At 41.2% G+C, this 23,609-nt stretch overlaps 1 protein-coding gene across 1 annotated transcript in view; it reads right to left on the bottom strand.

The window, feature by feature from the left end:
- Nucleotides 1–1,604: 1,604 nt before the first annotated feature.
- Slc39a8 (solute carrier family 39 member 8) overlaps nt 1,605–23,609 on the bottom strand; it is a 66,306-nt gene continuing 44,301 nt past the window's right edge. Inside the window, exons 6-8 of the mRNA XM_055628305.1 lie at nt 5,392–5,599; nt 5,043–5,227; nt 1,605–3,327 (exon numbers count right to left, since the gene is read on the bottom strand). Of these exons, the coding sequence (XP_055484280.1) occupies nt 3,178–3,327; nt 5,043–5,227; nt 5,392–5,599 (543 nt within the window). The 3' untranslated portion in view covers nt 1,605–3,177. The remainder of the gene's footprint in view (nt 3,328–5,042; nt 5,228–5,391; nt 5,600–23,609) is intronic.

Genomic DNA, 23,609 nt, shown 5'->3' with positions numbered 1-23,609 from the left:
GATCTTTGCTTTAGTACCTGCTTGAGTTCCAGTCCTGACTGCCATCAATGATGTTTTATAACCTGTAATATGAAATAAATCCTTTCTCTGAAAAAAAAAAATCAAGATTGTGGAATATGCATGAGGTATAATGAATGCCTCCATAGAAGATATGTTAATTGACAGGACTGTGCTTACTTGAAGAAAAGTTAACCAGGATAAATGCCTTCACGGCTTTCCTTCTACCTCCAACAAGCAATTGTCTTCTGCTTTTAAGTCATCATCACCCAGTGTCCTTTGTTCTATATGATAAGGGAAACTGATGGAAAGCCCAATCATAAAAAGTCAGCAGACACTCCGTATGTACGGCGTGCTGGTGTTCACGCTGACTCCTTGCCACGGACTCCCTTTGGAAACTTCGTGTACTTCACAAACTTTGTAAACCCTCAAGGCACGAAAGTGGCCAGGCCTCCACCTGAGGAGCTCCAGGGCCCAGGCCCACCCCACCCCCCAGACTTCCCTAAGGGCCCAATTTCTTTCTTTTTATTTTAAATTTTATTAAATTTATTCACGTATTCATTTTACATCCCAATTGTAGCCCCCTCTTCTCCTCTCCTCCCATCCTCTTTCCCCTTTTGCCCCTCCCCTTCTCCTTAGAAAAGGGGAGAGCCCCCTCACATACAAACCCCCCCAACCCCAGTACATCAAGTCGCATCAGAGCTAAGCATGTCCTCTTCCACTGAGGCTAGACAAGGCAGCCCAGCTAGGGGAAAGTGATCGAAAAGTGTCAGTGTCGGATATGACCCACCCCTCCCCTCCACTTGCTAGGGGACCGACATGAAGACCAAGCTGCCCATCCATTATATATGTATCATAAGGACCCATTTTCTAATGGCTGTAACTGTCATTCCCAGCCCCCCCCACACACACACACACACACACTGCCCAGAGGCAGGAGATTGCCCAGAGCTTGCCCTACAAGAAAACTCCATCCATCCATCTCTGACAGGAAAACCCACCAATCCCCGAGCTCCTCAAGCCCAGGACTTGTAATCCCACCAATCCTCACCTGGAAATCTCTGCCCTGGAAAGTTGTCCCCTAAGAAACCCTATATAAGCCCTGCCTACTGTTTAGTTTCAGCTGTCTTCTCCCGGAGCAGAAGCAGCCACCCTGGATTCGTCCCTCCCAACATATGTCTTTAGTGAGATTTGCTGCCTGGTGTGGCTCTGTCATAAGAACCCAAGTAGCAAAGCAGCAAAGAAATGGAGCAGGGATGCGGTTCCTAAGCAACTCAGCTCAACTGAGGATACCCTCCTCTGGAGCTGCCATACTGAAGAAGAGGAGTGATGAAGCTGTTACACTTTATCACTCCAGCTCAGCCTGGAATCGCCTCGCTCAGGGCTGCAATGCCTCTGCTGAGGAGGCTTCCTCTCCGAGCTGTGTGGTTCCTGGGCTCCTGAGTCCCAGGAAGCCTTTCCATCCTTCCATCCGAGCAGGAATTCCATTACAATGAAGAACACTAAACTATCTTTTTTAAAATATCGTTCCATAAATGATGTCTTTAAAAATACATACCACCTAGACTTTTAAAGAGCAAGGATTATTAAGAACAAGTACAAAAAGATGAAATAATATATAGATTACGTTTATTGAAATGAAAAATAATCTTTCTAGGATTTATTGCTAGATATTTTTGAAATAAACAATATGTCAATTCCCCATTTGTCTCTCTCCCCCATAACACGAGGTACATGATAGTCACTCAAAATAGGGACATATTAAAAGAAAATTAACAGACACAGTACATGGCTTCAAAACTGTTTACTATTTGGTCAAATAATATTTTTCAATTGTCAGTCATAGAGTGAAATATACATAAACGTATGTTAAAGTCTGATAAATATGCATTGTTATTGTATGAACATTTTTTGGCTTGTAGGAAAATATAATTCCTGAGATAACTGTGGGTTTCTGTTAATAATTTTCATCACTGGCAAGTCATCTTTTTTTAAGCTACTTGGGAGTGTAAATTGAGATTGGGATGTTCAAATCAGACTAATTGTCTACTACCTGCTCAAAAACTCAATAAGCTCTATCTTTTACAAAAGGTAGAAAAACAACCACAGTATGCTGGGTTTTTCCAAAAGTATACCATATGGGAGGAAAAAAAAGAAAAACATGCTGAACATAAAAGAAAATGTTTCCGACTGATTGTCAATCACCCCTAATGAGCACGTTTCCATAGTTGTCAGTCTCTGACACGGCACAGCCCAGCTGTTATTTTGCATTTATTGAAAATTTCCCTGCTAAATAATTATGCTCATCCTTAAAAAGTAAATTGTTCAAAATTACATTCAATTTCTTTCTCCCACCCAATGTATTCTTCACCACCTCAAAGCAATCCCAGAGCGTGGTGAGACTGAGTTCTGACCAGTCTTGCATACTCCTCCACCATTTCCGAGGGCTAGAGCCACAACACAAGCCAATGCAAAGCACCTCTGGCCTTTTATGGAGTCTGATCAAGTTTACATTCAAGGACAAACCCAAGCCCAGGCTTCACAGGGCTAGCAAGCTTTTCATGCTTTCCTAATTTGGGTTACTTTGGAATAGCTTTCAAAGCAATCCCACAAGTCGCTAATTGAGATATAAAACTGAACAAGCAGAGTGAGCAATCTCTCTTCCTGGGGTTCATTAAGGCCTTGGAATAATCGTTCGTATATGCACTGGAACTGTTTGGATTTTCCCCCACATTTGACGCACCTGCCTTTAAGAGCAGTAGAACACATTAATTGAAAGAAAACCACTCTGAAAGCACTTGAATTATTTTTACCCAACCAAGTTCTAAAGCCTGGTGTTTTTCTCTGGGTCTGTATGTCTGCTGGGGAACGCCTGTGTTTTGCTTCATGAGAATTTTCTAATATGCATAAACACTAACAACCATATATATACATACCAAAGGCCTCATACACCAGTCACTTCAGACTGAAACCGAAAACCTATCAAAGACATTTTTAAAGAACAAAGTTTACCTATTTTACATATCCGAAACTAGTCATTAGATTCCTTAGCCTCTAGTTAAAAAATATACTTTTCTTTCAACTAAATAGGATACACTTTTTTAAAAAATCCCTTTGGAGATGTTTTTGCATTGTTGTTTATTAATGCCTTCCTTCATTAACATCATGTTCCACTTCCTGCTACTGCAATTCAATATCTCCTGCATACAGCGTGATGAGCAGGATGGCCGTGAATCCAGTCAGCATGCCTGCGTTCTGGATCATGAAGAAGGTGAAGTCCGTTTTCCTTCCAGTTACTTTTTCTCTCAGCATGTCGTTCATCTCTGGGAACTAGAAGACACATTATTAAATAGCTGTCGCCATCTTGTGGTGAAACAGAGGAAATGCACGTTCATTTCGGTCGTATCAGTGCTTTGGTTCAGGTCTGGTTATGAGGAAATTCTAGTACTTTGGGGGCATTCAGAGTTAAAAAACTGAAATGGTCACGTGAGCCACACAGCCAGATGAGAAGTATCTGGCTTGATTCGGTCTCCCTTTGACTCTCTTCCCGCATGCCACTGTCTACACCGCACATTTTAAAGGCTTCAACCCTTCAGGTTTCACCCTCAGGCGCACATTCCTGGGTGCTTCCTTTAGTCCCTCCTCCAATCCCCCTTTATAAATACCACACTTGCTCTTATTTCATAGTACTTTTAAATTACTTGTAAACACTCCGTCGCCTGTATGGCGTGTTTTATTTCGCTGTTCCTCGTTTAGCCCAGGCTGGCCTACAACTCGATGCTTAGCTGATGATGCCCTTGAACTTTAGTCACTTCTTTATTTCTCCAGTTTGTTCTGTGTGCTTGCTCCAGCCTCACGAGACGACTAGGTTTTTAATAAATGGTGTATTTTTATAATACTTTCATTATAGTGAAAAACGAATAAAATCCTAGGTGCTTTGGCAAACGCGGAAAGAAATGTGCTGTTCCTCAGCAATGGCGTCCGCTGTGAAGGCTACTCAGGGGGCATGCACATCACGTTTTAGAGACACATTTTGGTAGGACCTGTTACGTATGTGGTGGTACCCTGCATGTAGCCATGAAGCCAGAGGACTCGTGTGAAGGTCTTACTGGGGTAAGACGGGTGCGGCTCTAAAGTGAGGAAGCTAGTGTGTCATAGACAAGATCGCTTGTGTGGCTCCGGTGAGGAGACCAACTTTAGAAGACTCTTTTTTACGTCATGGGAAGAAGTAGCTACTCCTTTCTTCCACTGTCTGCAGAGAAGACAGTGTACAGCGTTATTCTGAAGAGAAAACATTAAGCATAACTTCTAGGAGCCAAATCCTTGCTTTTTCCAAGGGTCTACACTGAACAGTGAACTGAACCAGACACTCAGAATTTGGAGCTTGTAATACGGAGGAGAGATGTTAGCTTATTATATGTCGTACATTAACTTCAAGATACAAACCAAATACTCTTTGATTTTCATATTCTTAACACATCATTTTCTAGGAAACTGGCCATGATGTGCTTGAAAACACACAGGCCCTTTTTCTACACATACACACATACACACTCACAGGCATACCCCTGCAGATGTATAAATACACACTGACCCAAATAAATATTGTCAATTTTTAATTTTTAGTTAATTTAGTATAATAGTTTTAGCTTAACTTCAAAAGAGTTCACCCTGAACCACTTTGAATAAAAAATGAAGTTATTTATTCTTCCAAATGTAACATCCTTATCAAGAGAGAAGTCAGGCCTACAAGAACCTACTATAACAGAAGCCACGTTTGATTCATCACACAGTAAGAGGATGCCTTGAGAAACAGCCCCACTCTATTCAAAAGAGTTTTATTTCATCACTGTCCATAAGATCAGACACCAAAAAAACAAAGTCAGTCATTCCAAGCTACTGCTGGCCCAAGCTACTCACAAAGTGTGAATTGCCGGTCAGGACCTTGAAGATGTTAGGAAGCCAAAGGCTGTCCTTCAACTCATAACCCAGACGCTCTTTTGTAAAAGTCAAATTAACACAAGATAAAATACTTGCAATCTTACCATGTCTGCCAGAGAAATGTAGAGGAACATGCCTCCAGCGAGTGCAAATATGATATTTGGAGCAAAATTGTTGCCCACCAAAATGCCGAAAGCTAGCCCAACGTAGCAGGAACACGCGGAAAGGAAGTTGAACAGCAAGGCTTGTCGAGTGCTCATGCCCGCATTGAGCAAGATCACAAAGTCCCCTACGAGACGGAAACAGCGAATGAGCTGCGTTTCCCTTTGTTCGGGAAGGAGAGTTACAGCAACAACAACTTCTAACAACAGGTCATGCCTCGCAGTAGATGAGCAGGGGTTTCCCTAGTCTAGGATTCGGTCACCTCTTTGCCCTGTGACCACAGGCTCTCACCTAACTCATGAGGAAACTCCTCACACAGGATCGCTATGGAAGTACTGAGTCCCTGAAGAAGAGACAGAGTACAGGATGCCCCGATGGCCAAGCCGTCGATGAAATTGTGGAGGGCGTCACAGAGTGTGATCATCCAGGCAATTGTGCCTATTTCTGAGAGTTTGGGCCCCTTCAAACAGGTGCATGAACTCGACTCTGTTTTTCCGTCCTGTAAAAACAACAGAAAAAAAAAAAAGACTCAAACGTTATAACAGATATTGCTTGACCATTCAAGAAACCCAGAGAAGGGATGGGTTCTGTCCCAGGGGAGACACATTGTTCCAACTAAAAGTCGTTGGTAGTGTATGCATACAGAGGGGGAGAAAGCTTACGGCAGGGGCAGAGGAAATGGATCACCTGACACACCTTGAACAAGCCACTTACAGACATTTTAAATTAGCTGCCTTGTAAATCAATCTTTTGACTTGTATGAACATGTTTTTACAACTGCCTTCCTATGAGGTAACAGATATTAACCTAGGAATTTGATATAGTCGCACCTTTTAAAGTCACTCAAGGACTAAATTGAGAGTCACTCTCACAGTACAATCTAAACATGACATCACTAATTAAAGCACAGGGACATCAAGAAACAGTCATCGTACTTCCCAGGTCACCATGTGACCATTAGCGAATTGTTCTGCCAGTGTCTTCTGCCGTGGGCTGGAGTGAACGTGCAATGATCCATTCGTTCCTCAACAATTTACCGTGTTCTGGGTAGTGTTCGGGATGCTCTAGATCTCTGTTTGCCTCAGAAATTGTATGATGTGTGATGGGCACGGGCTTGCCTTTGCAGTAACACTCATTTGAAGATAACAATAAAAACGGAAAATCCTGCGGCAGACTCTTCATGAAAATTTTGAGGTCCGTAAAACTGACAACTTTTTAAAGACCCCAGTGATAAATGCCTACTGAAGCACTTCATAGAAGCTGCAGAAAAAGACAGGACGATACAAACTTGACTGTAAGTGGGAGAGCAGTTTGCGCCTCATTTCCTAATTCTTCTCCCCACTTCTATCCACGAGTCCAGTCACAGTACCTGATGAGCAACTGCAATTTCTCAAATACAATGCAGAATGTTATGGAAAAGTAAAGTATCTTCGAGAGGCATATCTACACGGGAGAAACAAGTACAAATTGTACAGATTGTACAGTTTTTTAAGCCATGCAATATATACGCAACAGAGACGGGCTTTTTTCAGAGTGACTGTCTGAGAATGTTGACATTCACCCCAAGGCTGCTTCATTGCTCAAGACACCATGGCACCCTCCTTTCATAACTCGATATAGGTCTTAGAATACGCCTTTTGATGGTCTACATGGTGGAAATCTGAGTCTTTGGGGGAATGGTTTTTGTTTAAACACATAGTCAAAAGTCATCCAGAGCAAATAAAGTCTTCAGTTGCTCTGCAGCAGGGGTTCTCAACCTTGCCAATGTTACAACTCTTTAATACAGCTCCTCATGCTGTGGTGACCCCACACATACCATAAAATTATTTTGTTGCTACTTCATAACTGTGATTTTGCTAGTGCTGAGTTGTAAAGGAAATATCTGTTTTCCAATGGTCTTAAGTGACCCTTGTGAAGGGGTCATTTGATACCTCCCCCAAGGGGGTTGTGACCCACAGGATGAGAACTACTGCCCTACAAGGAGAAGGCCATTCATAGCCACCATTTTCATCCTCACTGTTGTTAGTGTGGAGTTGTGAGCACAAAGTCTTGAATAGGTCCTGGTCCCTATTTTAAGCACTTTAGATATCTAATGAACCTCAAATAATTTTGAAGTAAGAAAACCTATGATCATTACTGTAGAGCAGAAGAAATTTAAAAAGTTAGTAAATTTACCCAGTGGTAAAAACAAAGTAAGTGGGCTCCTCTGTTAACAGTGGTCAGTAAGTGCTAGCTAATGTGGTGGGGTCTCTTTTGTGGTGATCCCTGAAGGCAATTCATATTGAGAATTCTTCCTGAATTTCCTCATCCCCAAATCTCTTCTGAACACTGGGAGGAACAATGGAATAAGCCTCTAATCTCCTTTACTTTAAAAACCCTGTGTCATCTACACAAAGAGAATGCCATCTTCTCTCTAGTCTAGGTCCTTTTATTTTACACCTGCGTCTTAAGTGCATGACACAATGCGTAACAATGATCTTTGGTGAAAGATGCCTTGAGTCAGGAAGCAATGACTGCTGAAGGTAAAACAAAGGTGCCTAGGAAAAGAGCCACAGAGAGAATGACCCAGGTGTAGGGAAACACATTGCCCAGTGACACTTAACGAGAAAGATGTGAACTGTAACAACTGTTCCCCACTTGGCTTACTTAACTCTTCACATGTTCATGCTTTACTTGTGATGATTTCGGGAAACAGCTGTGAAACAGCCTTGAAAGCCCACATGCAAGATGTCTATAAAGACACCTTTGATTCTACAGAAGAAATTACATTGCTATATGAGGCATGATTCTCTTACCTCCAAGCACAGACCACACTGGCTTTGTTTATTATGCCTCCTTTGAGAGCTGTGTGCTTAGGTCTCAAATTATACTGTGGAGAAAGTTGGGAGCTATACATTTTTAATAGCTTTGGAACAAACCAAAGTCGCCAAGGAGGCAAGCAATTGCAGTTCTTTCATAATTCACCTGGAAAGAATCACTCAGCAGAGAACACTGAATAAGCTAAGTCCACTAGTAGATTTTCCTCTCTTAATCCTTTTTAAACTTTTGCTTAATGTTGCAGTTGCTAACTTGTTGCTCTTGCTTGCTTGGTTCCTTGTTTGATTTTACTTTAATGATGATATTTCAATCTTCAACCATGATAAAATTCAGGCCTAGTTTAAAAAAAAAAAAAAGGACTGAGCCCAAGATCTACAACTGTGTCCACTGGGGGAAAGGGTCACTGACCAGAGTGACCCTATGGGCTTCATCAAGACTCTTCTTTTCCCCAAAATCTTTTATTTTTTTAATTGAAAATAGATTATTCGGTCATACAATACAATACATCCTCTTTCTCTACTCCTCACATCCACCCCCTAGCTCCCCTGTCCCCCAAATCCATTCCCCCTCCCTTTCCCTTCATAAATAAGCAGGCCTTCAAGAGACAACAACCAAGCATGACAAAATAATATAAGGCAAGGCAAAGGCCCTTCAACATAAAACCAGACACATTAAATTGGTTAGAAGAAAAAGTGGGGAAAACCCTAGAACTCATTGGTACAGGAGACAACTTCCTGAACAGAACACCAACAGCACAGGCTCTAAGAGCAACAATCAATAAATGGGACCTCATGAAACTAAAAAGCTTCTGTAAAGCAAAAGACACTGTTATCATAACAAAATGACTGCCTACAGATTGGGAAAGAATCTTCACCAACCCTTTATCTGACAAAGGGCTAATATCCAGTATATATAAAAAACTAAAGAAGCTGAAAAGCAGCAAACCAAGTAATCCAATTAAAAAATGGGGAACAGAGCTAAACAGAGAACTCTCTGTAGAGGAATATCGAATGGCAGAGAAACACTTAAAGAAATGTTCAACCTCATTAGCCATTAGGGAAATGCAAATCAAAACGACCCTGAGATTTCACCTTATACCCATCAGAATGGCCAAGATCAAAAACTCAAGTGACAACACATGCTGGAGAGGTTGTGGAGAAAGGGGAACCCTTCTCCACTGCTGGTGGGAATGTAAACTTGTACAACCACTCTGGAAAGCAATCTGGCGCTTTCTCAGACAACTAGGAATAGTGCTTCCTCAAGATCCAGCCATACCACTCTTAGGCATATATTCAAAAGAGGACATTTGCTCAACCATGTTTGTAGCAGCCTTATTTGTATTAGCCAGAAGCTGGAAACAGCTCAAGTGCCCCTCAACTGAAGAATGGATGCAGAAATTGTGAAACATCTACACAATGGAGTATTACTCTGCAATGAAAAATAAGGAAATCATGAAATTCGCAGGTAAATGGTGGGAACTGGAAAGGATCATCCTGAGTGAGCTGTCTCAGAAGCAGAAAGACACACACAGTATATACCCACTCATATAGACATATAATATAGGATAAACCTACTAAAATCTGTACATCTAAAGAAACTAATCAAGAGAGAGGACCCTGACTAAAATGCTCAATCCCCATCCCAAAAGGCAAAGAGGATGGACATCAGAAGAAGAAAACAGGAAACAACCTAGAAACCTGCCACAGAGGGCCTCTGAAAGGCTCTGCCCTGCAGAATATCAAAGCAGATACTGAGACTTATGGCCAACTGTTGGGCAGAGTGCATGGAATCTTATATAAGAAGTGGGAAATAGTAAGATCTAGAGAGGACAGGAACCCCACAAGGAGAGCAACAGAACCAGAAAATTTGAACAGAGTCGTCTTCCCAGAGACTCATACTCCAACCAAGTACCAGGCATGGAGATAACCTAGATTCCCTGTACAGATGTAGCCCATGGCAGTTTAGTGTCCAAGTAGGTTCCATAGTAATGGGAAGAGGGACTGCCTCTGACATAATCTGATTGGCCTGCTCTTTGATCACCTCCCCCTGAGGGGGGAGCAGCCTTACCAGGCCACAGAAGATGACAATGCAGCCACTCCGGATGTGATCTGATAGACTAAGATCAGAAGGAAGGAGAGGAGGATCATTCCTATCAGTGGACTTGGGGAGGGGAATGCATGAAGAAGGGGGAGGAAGGGTGGGACCAGGAGGGGAGGAGGGAGAGGCTTATGGGGGAATACAAAGTGAATAAAGTGTAATTAATAAAATAAAATAAAATTTAAGAAAAAGGATTAGACAATACAACCCAATAGGAGAAAAAGAGACCCAAGAGCAGGCAAAAGACACAGAGACACACCCAATCCCGTTGTTAGGAGTCCCCCAGAAATGCCAAGCTACAGGAATGTAACATCTATTCAGAGGAGCTAGTGCAGACCCATGTAGGCCATGTGATGGTAGCTTCAATCTCTGTGATCCCCTATGAGCATGAGGCCTGCTTAATTACTTGGGGGCCCTGTGTTCTCCTCATGTCATTGACCCTTCTGCTTATGCCTCTGTTTAACTAATTAATGCAAATGAATCAGACAAAATGTAGAGTAATCAGAATGGGGATAGGAAGAATATCACTCCCTGAAGTTACGAATGCAGATGAGAGACAAATAGGGAACTGGACATAAGCTGAAGAAAAGGAAACAAGAGCAGGAGAAAGACGTTCTAATAGTATAAGGTACAGATATCAGGTGGTTTCCTAGGGGAAAGCTTCAGTAATACAAAGGAAGTTGAAAAGGGAGAAGAGGCAGCGAAGGCCAAGGAGAGGAAAGAGAAGCATAAAGAGGGAGGAAGAACCCAAGTGAAAAGGAAAGTGAAAAGGAAGGGAAGACAAGGAGAAGAAGAGAAGCAGGAGGAGGAGAAAGACATAAGGTTGAAGATAAAAGGGGAGAAAGGAGAAGACCAAGAGAGAAGGAAGAGAGAGATGAGCAAAGGACAAGAGGTAGTGGCTGCCCTCCAGGAGAATATTGATCACATAAATGACTTGCCCCTCCATAGAACGCTCGGAATATTCATGCTTCTTCACATATAAGCATGTCTAACACACAACATCAGAATAAAAATAACAAAACTGTGTGGCTAGTGGACACCTTTCTGTAAAGTCCGTAATAGTCTAAGAACAAATATATTTGGAAAAAATAAATGCAAAATTCTCATCACAGTGCTCTTTGGGAGAAAACACTGTAGGAGTTATTTTCAAGAAAAGGGTTGGCTTTTTTATGTTTTTAAGCTATTCTAGATATCTTTGTGCTCATAACATATTTTAATGTGTTGAAAAGAAAACAGTAGAGCCATGGTTGGCAGTGAAGAGGTGAGAAAAAAAAATACCAAAAAGGAATGATAGATCTATGAGGACTTGAAAGATCCTATCACCAGCTAGGAGCGATCATGCAGCAGGAGATTTGTTTGCATGAAGGAAAGGGCGACTAACCCACAAGAGAAAGCCTTGTTGTTTGTTTTATGGTTCCAAACAGCACACAGTCAACCTCACTGTGCACTGTGAGAGGCAAAGTGAGCCAGGATTCACAAGCATGTTTTTATAGCTTATTGGATCCACACTTTATGGGGAAAAAACAAAGACAAACAACCATTTGAGGGAAAGGTTAAATTCTCTATTCCCATGCTGCAAAATAGTTGCAGAGGGAGTCCTAGTGGAAAGTCAAAAGAGAAAGTGGCAGCCTACAGAAAAAATACGTTGGTAGCAAAAGGGTCTAGATGGCAAGAAATGAAAGCCATATAAATAAAGGTAAAACAAAATGCGTCCATGAATGAGAATTAATATAACATAAGTAGTTACAATAAAATGGGGTTGAAAGACTTTAACTTTAAACAGAGGCTGGTTTAAGAAAAGCAGTTTGAGCTAGGAACCATTGTACAGGCCTTTAATACCAGCATTCAGGAGGCAGAGGAAGGAAGATCTCTGTGAGAGTAGGCCAGCCTTGTCTATATAAAGAGTTTCAGGAAAGCCAGAACGACATAGTGAGATCCTGTTTCAAAAACATTTAAAAAGTGGGGGGTGGGGAGGCAAACATTGCAAGAGAATGCATTTTCTGATAAAAGGGTGCAGGCCTTGATTTTAAGGGACCTGCACTTGAGTCTTAGCTGTCTTACCATTAGGAAAGGGTTCTCATCTCTAAGTGTCAGATCCCTTACCTGTAGCATGAATATATATAACTTCCATTGTCACAGGACTGCATAAGATGCTATTTATGAACCCATAACTGTGCCACAAAAGAGCTCCATTACATCACATAAAATGCAGAAAGAAGGAATGTCATGACAAGGAAGAAAACCTAAAACTACCTAAGAGTTTCAGAGACAAAGGATTTATTACATATGGTCCTTGAACATATTCAGGGCCTACTCTCCAAGCTTACTGAAGAAAACAAGGAAGAAAATGTAAACCTATTAACAGAGAACTTTGAATAAAAGTGTGGGTGCAGAGGTGTGTGGGAAAAAAAGAGAAAACATTTAAGAAGCATGGCTTTGGACAAAGTGACATTCCATCAGGAGACTGATTAGGGAGAAAGAAAAACCCACTGTGGGAAGTCTGGGATCTTGCAACTGTCTTAGCTGGGGCAAAAATAGTCTTAGGAAAGACATTTGTCCCCTTTCTTCTGATCTTCATGCTATCACAATTATCTCTATGAAACTGGAATTTTCCCGAGAGTTTCATGCTGGGAGGAGGGGGTAAGGAAAGCACCATGCCCTCACACCCATAGACAAAGGAACCTGTTTCCTATAGGAAGGTTTTGCTTGGTTTGGAAAACTTCTCAGACCACCATGGAGAGGCTAGGGCCAAGACAACAATGGATTGATGGAGTAGGGACCATATCTTCACCAGAATCGCTCAGTGGTCCATACTGCTTGTCTTCTACTCAAACCTAAACCACAGGGAGTCGTTGGACTTCTTTATTTGTTCTTCTTCCTAATATGGCCATATTGACTACATCTCCTTTCTCTGCATGTCAGTATTACTTGTATGTTTAATTAGCCTCATGAAGACAGGTGACCAAGTCAGCTTGTTAGGACTGCCAAAGACCAGACTCGGGCCCTCCCAACTCGAACTCTGGTAGCAGTCTGAGCTCATAAGTTAATATGAGCCAGAGAGTTACAGACTCCAGGAGGGAGGATGAAAAGCAACATTATCTTACGTACACACACTGCTTCACAACTTATAAAGTAGATCTGCTGCTACCTTCTGCATCTCCCCTCTGTCATTACAATGTCCTTAAGAGTAAAACAGGACCCATCACAGTATTTTCATTTAGGAGATGCAGAAAATGAGCATCTGATAATAGAAGCAAGTTACTCAAAATCACACAGGAGTTATTGGGGTCAGACTACTTAACGATTCATTCAGTATAGGATCTATTTCATAGCAGAAACAGAAACTGTGCTAAGTGAAATTGTAAATATAAATAAAAGAATCCCCCTTTTGTTGGAATTCATAGTGCAGAGGATTTATAGTTAACGCTACAAGCACGTGATAAATAGCTCCAAAATGACTCTCAACTCTTTCTTTGCTCCCCTACCATCTCTCTCTCTTTCTTTCTCTTTCTCTCTCTATATATATTCATATTAATATATTATACATATTAATGTTATATATAATATATTATACATGTGATAATATATATTCATAAATATATGGATATGAATCCTGAAATGTTGCTCGGTGTTGTGTTTCCCCCTGAGACCCAACATTTCCATACAGAAAAAAAGAGAGGTGTCAGGTGTTTATTCTTCCAGTCTCCTTTATGAACTCAGCCCACCTCAAGATGTCTGTGTCCCTCAAAGGAAGACCACAGTTTCTCTTAAGCTCTAGCATCCCTCTGTGATGTTCACTAACTTGGTGTGCCATTATTTCCTAGCTGGAAATCATTGCAGCTGGAAGTACCATAGGAATCAGATCCCCCAGAAGGGATCTGATGTTAATAAAATATTAAGTTTAGAGGAAATGGAAGAAGAGTTTCAGATCAGGTAGATTACGTTTCCAAGGAAAGACAAGAACATAAACTGTCTCACCAAGGTTCAGGCTATGGCAGGTCCTGACTCTTGGTGCAGATGACCTGGCGAAGGCAGTGAAATCAAAAGAGACTGGGGCATCCAGAGATACTATAAAGGACTTTCTGGCAAACTCTGGTCTAGCAATGATGCTCAGACTCCTAGGATTTTAGAGTAAAACTGTCCACTTCAGCATTATGTCAACAGAAACTCATCTCTGGCCATAGACAACCCAGTGGGTGTAGAATCATGGGTATGATGCTATAAAGTGCAAAGTCTGATATTCATATCATCATTCCATTTTTAGCATGTGTACCAAAGAAGAGGTCCACACAGGTCATGAAGATGCGTCTGAGCTGTACTCACAAGTGACATCTCACCCTGATGAGCTCCTTTCTCTCAAACAGTAAAGTTTCAGAAAGAGTTTCCAACAGCTAGCTCACTATGGTAGAACCGTGACTGTGTCATCACCAGCCAGTCTATCCACAGCGACCTAAGACAAAGAGATAAAGAGAAATCCTCCAGGCAAGCAAGACTTTGAGCGGAATGTCTGGTTTTCTACTTCCTGCAAAGGAGCAGGCCTGAGACACGGTGCTACATTAACCAAGGTATAACTTTTAAATAAATAAAAATGAAAAAGAAGTCTGCAAAGAAGTGATAAGGGTGAGACTCTTAGTAAACTCAGAGTTGGAAGCTAATTCTCTTTGGGTAGATCTCACAGAGGAATCACAGAAAATAGCCTCCATTATACAGTGGACAAAATCTGATTACAAATGTCACTTTAAGTCTTCCAATAGCCATCCTGATATTTGCTTAATGAGTCCACATGCAAAATGCCAAAATAGTAGGTTGATGGCTTCAATGCCCTCTTCCTCTACAGAGGTGATCTGGCTTTCCAGAGCTTGAGAAACACTCAGCCTGTAAAAAAAAAATTAAAAAAAAAATGATGCTGAGCTCTTCTGTCCAAGGACAACATGGCCCAGCTGGCTGTGTATGGCCAGGGCAATGACCCTAGACCCTTCCTCATGGTTAGGCCACACTCACTCATTAGACTCACAAAGATGGAACACCTGATACATGTCTTCTTATTCCAGTACTTGTGCTAGTAGCATCTTTTAGAGATTTAGATAGCACACCAAGTTCTGTAAAAATGGTGTCCATAAGATTTTTCAATGAAAGAAGGAACAGAATCAATTCATTCATAGAATGTATGGTGAGGGGTATTTAGTCCCCATAGAAGTATGTGGGTATCCTGTGGGTACCCTGGGACAAGCAAGGAACATGCTGTTCATAGACTGTGGATATATACCTTATGCCAGCAGACACACACACACACACACTCAGAGAGAGAGAGTTAACTCTACCACAGAGAATTCATGGCTTCAAGAATGGCTGTAGGTATGTTACAGAGTCTAGTTTTTCTAAATCGAGACCCCAGTTGTGGTTCACATAATTGAACATGGGGGTCACAAAAAATTGGTAACAGTGAATGATTTCTGTACAACTAATGGCCCAAAATTAATTCAAAATCAACAGAGAAATGACTCAGAGGTTCTTTAACGGTGCTCTTCTGTTTTGAGCGCACTACAGCCTTGGTTCTGAACCCCTGTGTACCTGGCATCATGCATGCTATCACACCACGCAATTCCAACGCATCTTTGTCAGAAGCACCTCAGCTTAGATTCAAGGCTACAAGCTAAAATTACACTGCACACACAATATTTTCTACTTTTATGGAAACAGTGATTGTTTAGTTATAGAAAACAAAGACTTTTAATATTTTCCTACCATCATTCCTCAGTATATTTTGGTTTGTGTTATTTTTGAGTGTTTGATTTACAAATTGCTATTTTAATTGCTGATTACATTTTCCAGAATAAACCATTTAGTGAATTTTGGTTTGGGGTTAACAAAAACAAAAACAAGCACAAAAAAAAAAATCTGAAATATGCTTAAAACTGTTCCTGATATTTTTTACTATGTATTTCTGTTAAGCATTTGGCATTTGCAATCATAAATGCAAAATATTAATCAACTCTGAAAATGCTGAAGATGCTGAAATACTGCATTGCAGTATCAAACACTCAACCAAAACTAAATACTTGCTGTAAAAAATGAATAAGTACATCCATCTCATTCACAGGCAAACTTGCTTTTCTGTCTTTAATGAGTGGTGAAATATACCTGTTCCAAGGCTGTCTGAAGATAAATTTTTATGAATTTTTATCAATAAATGATTTGTCTTTATATTTATTTTATATACTTGTATTCCTAGAGCCACATAAAAAATTTCCCAGTGTAAAAAAGTCACAGGAAAAAACCCTGGCTCTAAGACGCACACCTTCCGCTCTAGCTATAGGTGACAGACAGCAGCCAGGGTTAAATTAAAATTTGCAGAATTATTATCTGCCCTCCCATTGAACTTGGTGATTATGGAGGGCCTGCTGCTCAAGGGAGTCATGCTTCTGCCAGGAAACGTCATTTTCTGCTCTTTGGAAGAAGAGTAAGCCCCTAGCAATACAAGGTTCTTAATGGACCTAAGTCAGCAGGAAGATGAAGTCATTACACTAGTTCCAGGGAGAATTAATGTCCTGATACAGAGTGAGATGGTGAGCATCCTTAGGATGCAGGGAATTTGGAAAGAGGACTCTTCGTATTCCCTTCCCAGCAGTCTTGTTCATGGGAAAATAGACAGGAGCTCCACAAGGAGAGCAACAGAACCAAAAATCTGGGCACACGGGTCTTTTCTGAGACTGATACTCAACCAAGGACCATTCATGGATACAACCTAGAATCCCTGCTCAGATGTAGCCCATGGCAGCTCAGTTTCCAAGTGGGGTCTGTAGTAAGGGGAACAGGGAATATCTCTAACATGAACTCAGTGGCTGGCTCTTTGATCACCTCCCCCTGAGAGGGGAGCAGCCTTGCCAGGCCACAGAGGAGGACAATGCAGCCAGGCCTGATGAGACCTGATAGGCTAGGGTCAGAGGGAAGGGGAGGAAGACCTCCCCTATCAGTGGACTTGGGAAGAGTCATGGGAGGAGATGAGAGAGGAAGGGTGGGATTGCAAGGGGATGAGAGAGGGGGCTATAGCTGGGATACAAAGTGAATAAATTGTAATAAATAAAAAAATAAATTAGTTTAAAAAAAAAAAAAACACCAAGACGACCAAGGGCTCAGTTCCGAACAAAATGAAGGTTTGGGATGCCAAAACTGAAAACAGGCCCTACTTGGTAAGGTGATGGCAGACAGTGTGGTAAACATAGAAAGTACATTGGAAAGGGGAAGCTATAATTGTCTCCTACAGTCATACCCAGCAAGGAGAGTGAAGAGCAGTTAGAATTAATGTTCTTCATCTGCCTCTTCTCTGTTCTCCCATTTCCTCATCTTATATAAAGAATACTGGTGATCACCGACAGATTAATTGAAGGCTACAGTGATCCTTACACGACATCATGCAGGGATGCTGTGAAAATTGAAGGCATTCTGTGCATTCCATGTCGGCAGCACGTATTTTTTAACCACATGAAGAATAAGAATACAAACTCACAAAAGAAAATAAGGTAAAACATCATTTACTCATCCAGAAACCCTTTCTGTACCTTTTACCCTAGCCCTGTGCTTATGACACCCATATGGCTAGCATGCCCCTAGCTCCTGCCTGGCTCCAGAAAAGGAGTTTATACATGCAATTAGAGGGAAAGGAAAGACAAGATGAGGTTGTTTGTTTTTTTTTTTTTCCTCCCTTTGGCTTCCTTGTTAAGAAGCAACACAGCTTAGCTGTGTCCCTAATTAACGATCACTGTTTCTCTTACAACAGTCTCTTAAGACTGGAGCCTTCCAGTACCTTCTTCCTTCTCTGGTCCTTCAGATGTATACCAGTGTGTCTCAGCCTTCCCGATGCTGCTATCCTTAATACAGTTCCTCATGCTGTGCTGATCTCCAACCATAAAATTATTTTCAGTGCTACTTCATAGCTGTAATTTTACTAGTTAGGAAGCGTAATGTAAATATTGTGGAAGATAAGGGTTTGCCAAAGTGGTCACACCCCACAGGCCAAGAATCGCTGAAGTTAACTATTAACTATATTCGTTTAGCATCCTTTTTCTGTGTCTCCCTATGTGGAACACTAACTGCCTCCCAGAGGTCTGTGAACTGTCCCTCTCCTGTTTATTATTTATCTTCATTATCCTCTTTCTGGAAAGTATGGTCTAATTTCATTCCCAAGATAACATTCACTGCATGACTACACACATTTTAATGAAAAATAAAACCATGTTAAAGAGACACCGAAGGATTATAAAGTATCAAAGGCATTTTAAAAATATAAAATATCCATACATTTTGTTGTTATGACTGGGCTTTTTAGTGATTTCAATGTTTGTGTTTCATAGCTAACTTGGCTCACTGTCACCAAAATGAAACTTCATGTGAGAAAGAAGAAATTAATTCTGTTATTAACACATATAGCCAATGAGAATTCAAACGCATTAAGTTGACAGGCATTCTGTTTCAGGAAAATCTCAAAGCTACTTCCACAACTCTCTTGGCTAATGAAAATAACCCTTAATGAGAAAATAACAATTTCCAGAAACTTAAAATTGTTTTCTTTCTCTCCAGCCCTTCTGTGAAATATGAATAGAGTTGTTTTGAGTTGTCTTAGTTTAAATAATCAAGCAGTAATAATTATCATTCATGTTCCACTTAGGACCACAGTACTTTACTGCTTTGAAAAAAAAATAATAATTTAAAAGAAACTTTAAAGGTTTTTAAGAAATCTGCTATTATTTGCTAATGGAATTTAAGCTACATTCTAATTAAATATTTACAGTCATCCTAATGGACTATTCCCAGCTCCCTGAAAGGCTTGCCTCCTGTTGCCACTGATGCGAAATGGCACTGATGCCCCGGTACATTCAGGAAGTGGGTCTCATTTTCTGTAAACCCGTGTAAGGAATTCTCCAGCCTATGCAAATCCCACTGTCACTGAGGAATCTTAAAGGGACTTTAAAGACATAACCGAGACTGATTATATTTTAATGTAAGCTGGAGGAATCAGCTGCTAGTATCTCAAAAAGCAGCATTTCCAAAATACAGAAATATTGTCACTTCTCACGAGGGAGGCTTCCTGGGTTGCCACGAGGAAGGGACCTGGTCCTGTCACTGCATGTTGTATGTACAGTGTTTAACATGTATTATGTCAAGAAGAACTGCAATATAAAGGGTCCCACCTAGTGCGATATAAATGATTGATTGATTGATTGATTGATTGATTCGATGAATCAATCAATTCATCACTGAAAAAAAAAGTGGAAGTTCCTTCTGTTGGCAAAGGAGGTTAGTCTCCCAGGGCATGGAGCTCAGGCAAAGCAGTAAGAGTCGAAGGACGATGGATGAGAAGGAGGCTGAGAGCCAGTGGTAACTGGATCCATTGTGGCAGAACAAGCAATTAGAACAACAGTGCGATGTTAGGGGACAGGCGGGCTGCCAGCAGAGAAGTGAGCAGCAGAGGCAGAATAAAAAGTCCCTCTCTGTGAGAGGCGACCAGAAAGGAGACAGCATTTAAATACTCAGGAAAATAGAAAGTGTCTGTTGTGTAAATGGAAGATGTAAAGTGTAGAAGCCACATTAAGGGGGACAGGGGGCACCATGCTATTCTAGAGATTCACCAGGTACTATAAGAAAAGAGAATTTTACAGTGAGGAATGAAGATCTGCTCCCAGAGCACACCTCACTGGAAATCACAGCTCACATAGCACTGCACTTGCTCTGATCCTAGGGCTGTTGGATAGGTCACTCACTCGGCATAGCAGTCTTAGGCACGTATTAGACGAGGACGCTGAGGAATGGGGAAGTCACGTAACATGACATACCTCTGGATAGAAAGTGAGCTAGGATCTGAATGTCTCCACCAAGCACGCTAAGTCTGTGATCTCTGGGGAATCTATTACCTGAGGCCCACTTTAATAGGTATTCTCCGTTGACAAAATGAGCCAATTCAAGCCAAATTAAAGTATACAAAGGCAGGTTTGTCCAGCAAGTATCAGGCATGATAGACACTGCATGAGTATTCATTGGCTGAATAAATAAGAGCATGCTCAGAGCAAAAGTAAATTTTCTCTCAGAACACACTCACAAATTGCTACCCCATGAATCAAGTACTAAAATCCTTCCAAAGAATAGAACATGGAATGAATGTACAGGAAATTTCCTTGTTCAATTTCTCTTTATAATGTAAGATTCAGCATAAAAGTAAATGTCCTTGTTGTATACATGTTCGTAGCAGCTTTATATGTAATAGCCAGAATCTGGAAACAACCCAGATGTCCCTCAGCAGAGGAATGGATACAGAAACTGTGATACATTTATACAATGGAATACTATTCAGCAGTTAAAAACAAGGAAATCATGAAATTTGCAGGCAAATGGTGGGAACTAGAAAAGATCATCCTGAGTGAGGTACCCCAGAAACAGAAAGACACACATGGTATATAATCACTTATAAGTAGATATTAGGCATATAACATAGGATAAACATACTAAAATCTGTACACCTAAAGAAGCTAAGGAAGAGGGAGGACCCTGGATAAGATGATTAATCCTCACTCAGAAAGGTAAACAGAACAGACATCGGAAGAGGGAGAAAACAGGGAACAGGACAGGAGCTTACCACAGAGGGCCTCTGAAAGACTCCACCCAGCAAAGTATCAAAGCAGATGCTGAGACTCATAGCCAAACTTTGGGCAGAGTGCAGGGAATCTTAGGAAAGAAGGGGGAGATAGAATGTTTGGAATCTGCCCCACACATTCTGTTGTTTACCACCTGGAGGGGACAGGAGCTCCACAAGGAGAGCAACAGAATCAAAATATCTGGACACAGGGGTCTTTTCTAAGACTGATACTCCAACCAAGAACCTTGCATAGAGATAACCTAGAACCCCTGCACAGATGTAGCCTATGGCACCTCAGTGTCCAAGTGGGTTCCATAGTAAGGGGAACAGGGACTGTCTCTGACATGAACTCAGTGTCTGGCTCTTTGATCACCTCCCCCTGAGAGGGAAGCAGCCTTTCCAGGCCACAGAGGAAGACAATGCAGCCAGGCCTGATGAGACCTGATAGGCTAGGGTCAGAGGGAAGGGGAGGAAGACCTCCCCTACCAGTGGACTTGGAGAGGGGCATGGGAGGAGATAAGGGAGAAAGGGTGGTATTGGGAGGGGATTAGAGAAGAGGCTACAGCTGGGATACAAAGTGAACAAACTATAATTTATTAAAAATTAATTAAGAATTTTTCTCCCTTTATCAAAAAAAAAGAAAAAAGAAAGAAGGCACAAGAGCACTTTGTTGTCCGTTTGCCCATCCTTACCTTCCAAACATATGGAACCAGACTAAATGCTCTTAAAAGGTAGGGGGGGGGAACTTATTGTTGGTATTGCTTAAAGACCAGTACTTAGCAGCCAACCAGTGATCAATAACTAAATAAGCAATAGAAAGATTGTATGTGGTGTCACACACAATGGTGTCAGCACAATACTGAAATCAGAGTCCAAACAGCAGGTCCCAGAGGACTCCCTGGGATGGAACAGGCTTTCCCTGATAGCCATCCTGCCTTTCTTTGTACTACATACACACTTTGTAAAGATTATTTGGGGGGAGGGGGTCATTAAAGTAGCAGTAGAAAAGATATGTAACCTGTTGCTTATTAGTTGAAAAGTACCTCCTGAATCACCTGAGATAAATGATGCTAAATTTCTAACTGCAAAAATAGAGAACAAAACAAAACAACAACAACACAATTAGAAGCAAAGACATCATACAATTTAAAAACAGAAAAGCCAGGACTTTAAAAAAAAAAACAGAAAACACAGTTTAAAAACCAGAAAAGTCAGACTGCCTCCCTCAGAAGCCTATGCAAATAAAAGGCCAACAGCCCAGGGACAGCTCTCTGCTTGGTTGCTGCTGCTGCAGCAGCTGTTGTTGTTGTTTTACACGGCCAAACAGTTAATCATTTGTAACATGTTGATTATATTTCAGTTTTTTCTTGACATAATTTGTGTCAAGAGTCTTGAGGTTTTCTAGGCCCAGGAATTTATGGTAACAGTAACGGATTGTTTTACTGTTATTTCCTGGCCTCTATCCTGGGCCATGTCAGTGACTCACAATTGTCTGTCCTTGAATAGAATATGCTGATCTGATCTGAGGTGTTCTGAGGCCTGCTGACACTTTTGAGAAACTTGAAGTAACTCCTACCTCTGTGGGAAAGAACATTAGTGGGCTTTGGAGTCTGCCCCACACATTCTGTTGTTTACCACTGGGAGCATAAGTGGAAAACTACAGTTGTTTTTTTCTTAGCTGTCTCTTCTAAGCTCGTCACAGTAATGAAAAGTCATTTGAGAACCAGCATCTTACTTAGACCATCAGTGCTATGTTAGAATATAGTAACATTTAACTTTGAAGAGTTTCCATCTAGAACTTTCTCTGTTGCCATGGCGTAGCAACATCCACACTGTTCCCAGCTACTCAGGCCATCTTTGTGTCCTGAAACCCTTTTGGTTCTTCCGTACCTAGAGAGGCGTGACTGGGTGCTGGTTCTTCTCTACAGTCTTTGAAGGGACAGCTCCTTCTCACAGTTGAGAGTTAGGCTTAAATATGTCCTCCTCAAAAATGACCCCCTCTAACCACCCAAATCAATGTGGTCACTTGGACACCACCTCAGAACATTTTAATTCCATGCACGCGGCATCTGCCTCCTACGATGGTGGTCTCTGAGTCTCACGGTGAGCAGGAGGACTATCTGACCACTGATCTCTTCGCAGCGGCATCTCTGGGATGTAAAGCAGCATCTGACACGCGGAGGTGTCACATGATATTGTCTGCACGACAGCACGATGGTCTGAAGGCCAGTTCCTAAACTTACAGGTAAGTTCAGTGATGTAATGCATGGAGCAAGATGTCATGTAGGGGATAACGTGCTCCTGCATCATAGCACACAAAGTGTGGGAACTCAGTTTAAGGTTGTTTTTGCTATCTCCATGTACGTATCCAGGATTATGGAGTCTGAGCTAAAGCTAAGACATAAAATACACAGAAACACATGGTGTCTACCCAATGAGCAATTGGGGATTTTACTTTCCAACTGTCACACAATTTCAAGATCTGGAAAACCGTGAGCGATGTTTGATTGCTCACTTCAGGTTTTTTGTTTTGTTTTGTTTTGTTTTGTTTTGCTTTTCCCAAAGGCATTTTATAATCTAGCAGTAAAGGAGGACAAACTAGAAAGAGTCAAATCACAGACCCAAAAGCCTTAAGGAACCTTTAAAGGAAATCTTTACTGGTGAACTTTCTTCCATTGTAAATATTTCCAACTTCTACCCACCTCCACTGAGTTGCTATGATGCTTAAATGAAGACATGTTCATTAAGCTCTTTGATATTACTAAGTAAGAGATTTGACTAAAAAAAATACAATCTTTTTTTTAATCTTTTGATACCTGCTGATGGAATTAAAAAGCAATAAGAACTCAACCACTTCAAAAAGAATTGGGCTTACACACTGGTTAAATCTCAGAACTTATTATGCTTCTTAATAAATTGGGCCACTGATAAGCATAGTGCACAAAGTTGGAGGCTGGAGAAAATCAGG

Source organism: Psammomys obesus, unplaced genomic scaffold (genome assembly GCF_907164565.1).
Source record: "Psammomys obesus unplaced genomic scaffold, mPsaObe1.curated_primary_1811, whole genome shotgun sequence".
Taxonomy (NCBI): domain Eukaryota; kingdom Metazoa; phylum Chordata; class Mammalia; order Rodentia; family Muridae; genus Psammomys; species Psammomys obesus.
The sequence above is the reverse complement of the archived record's forward strand: the minus strand, read 5'-3'. Positions and strand labels throughout refer to the sequence as shown.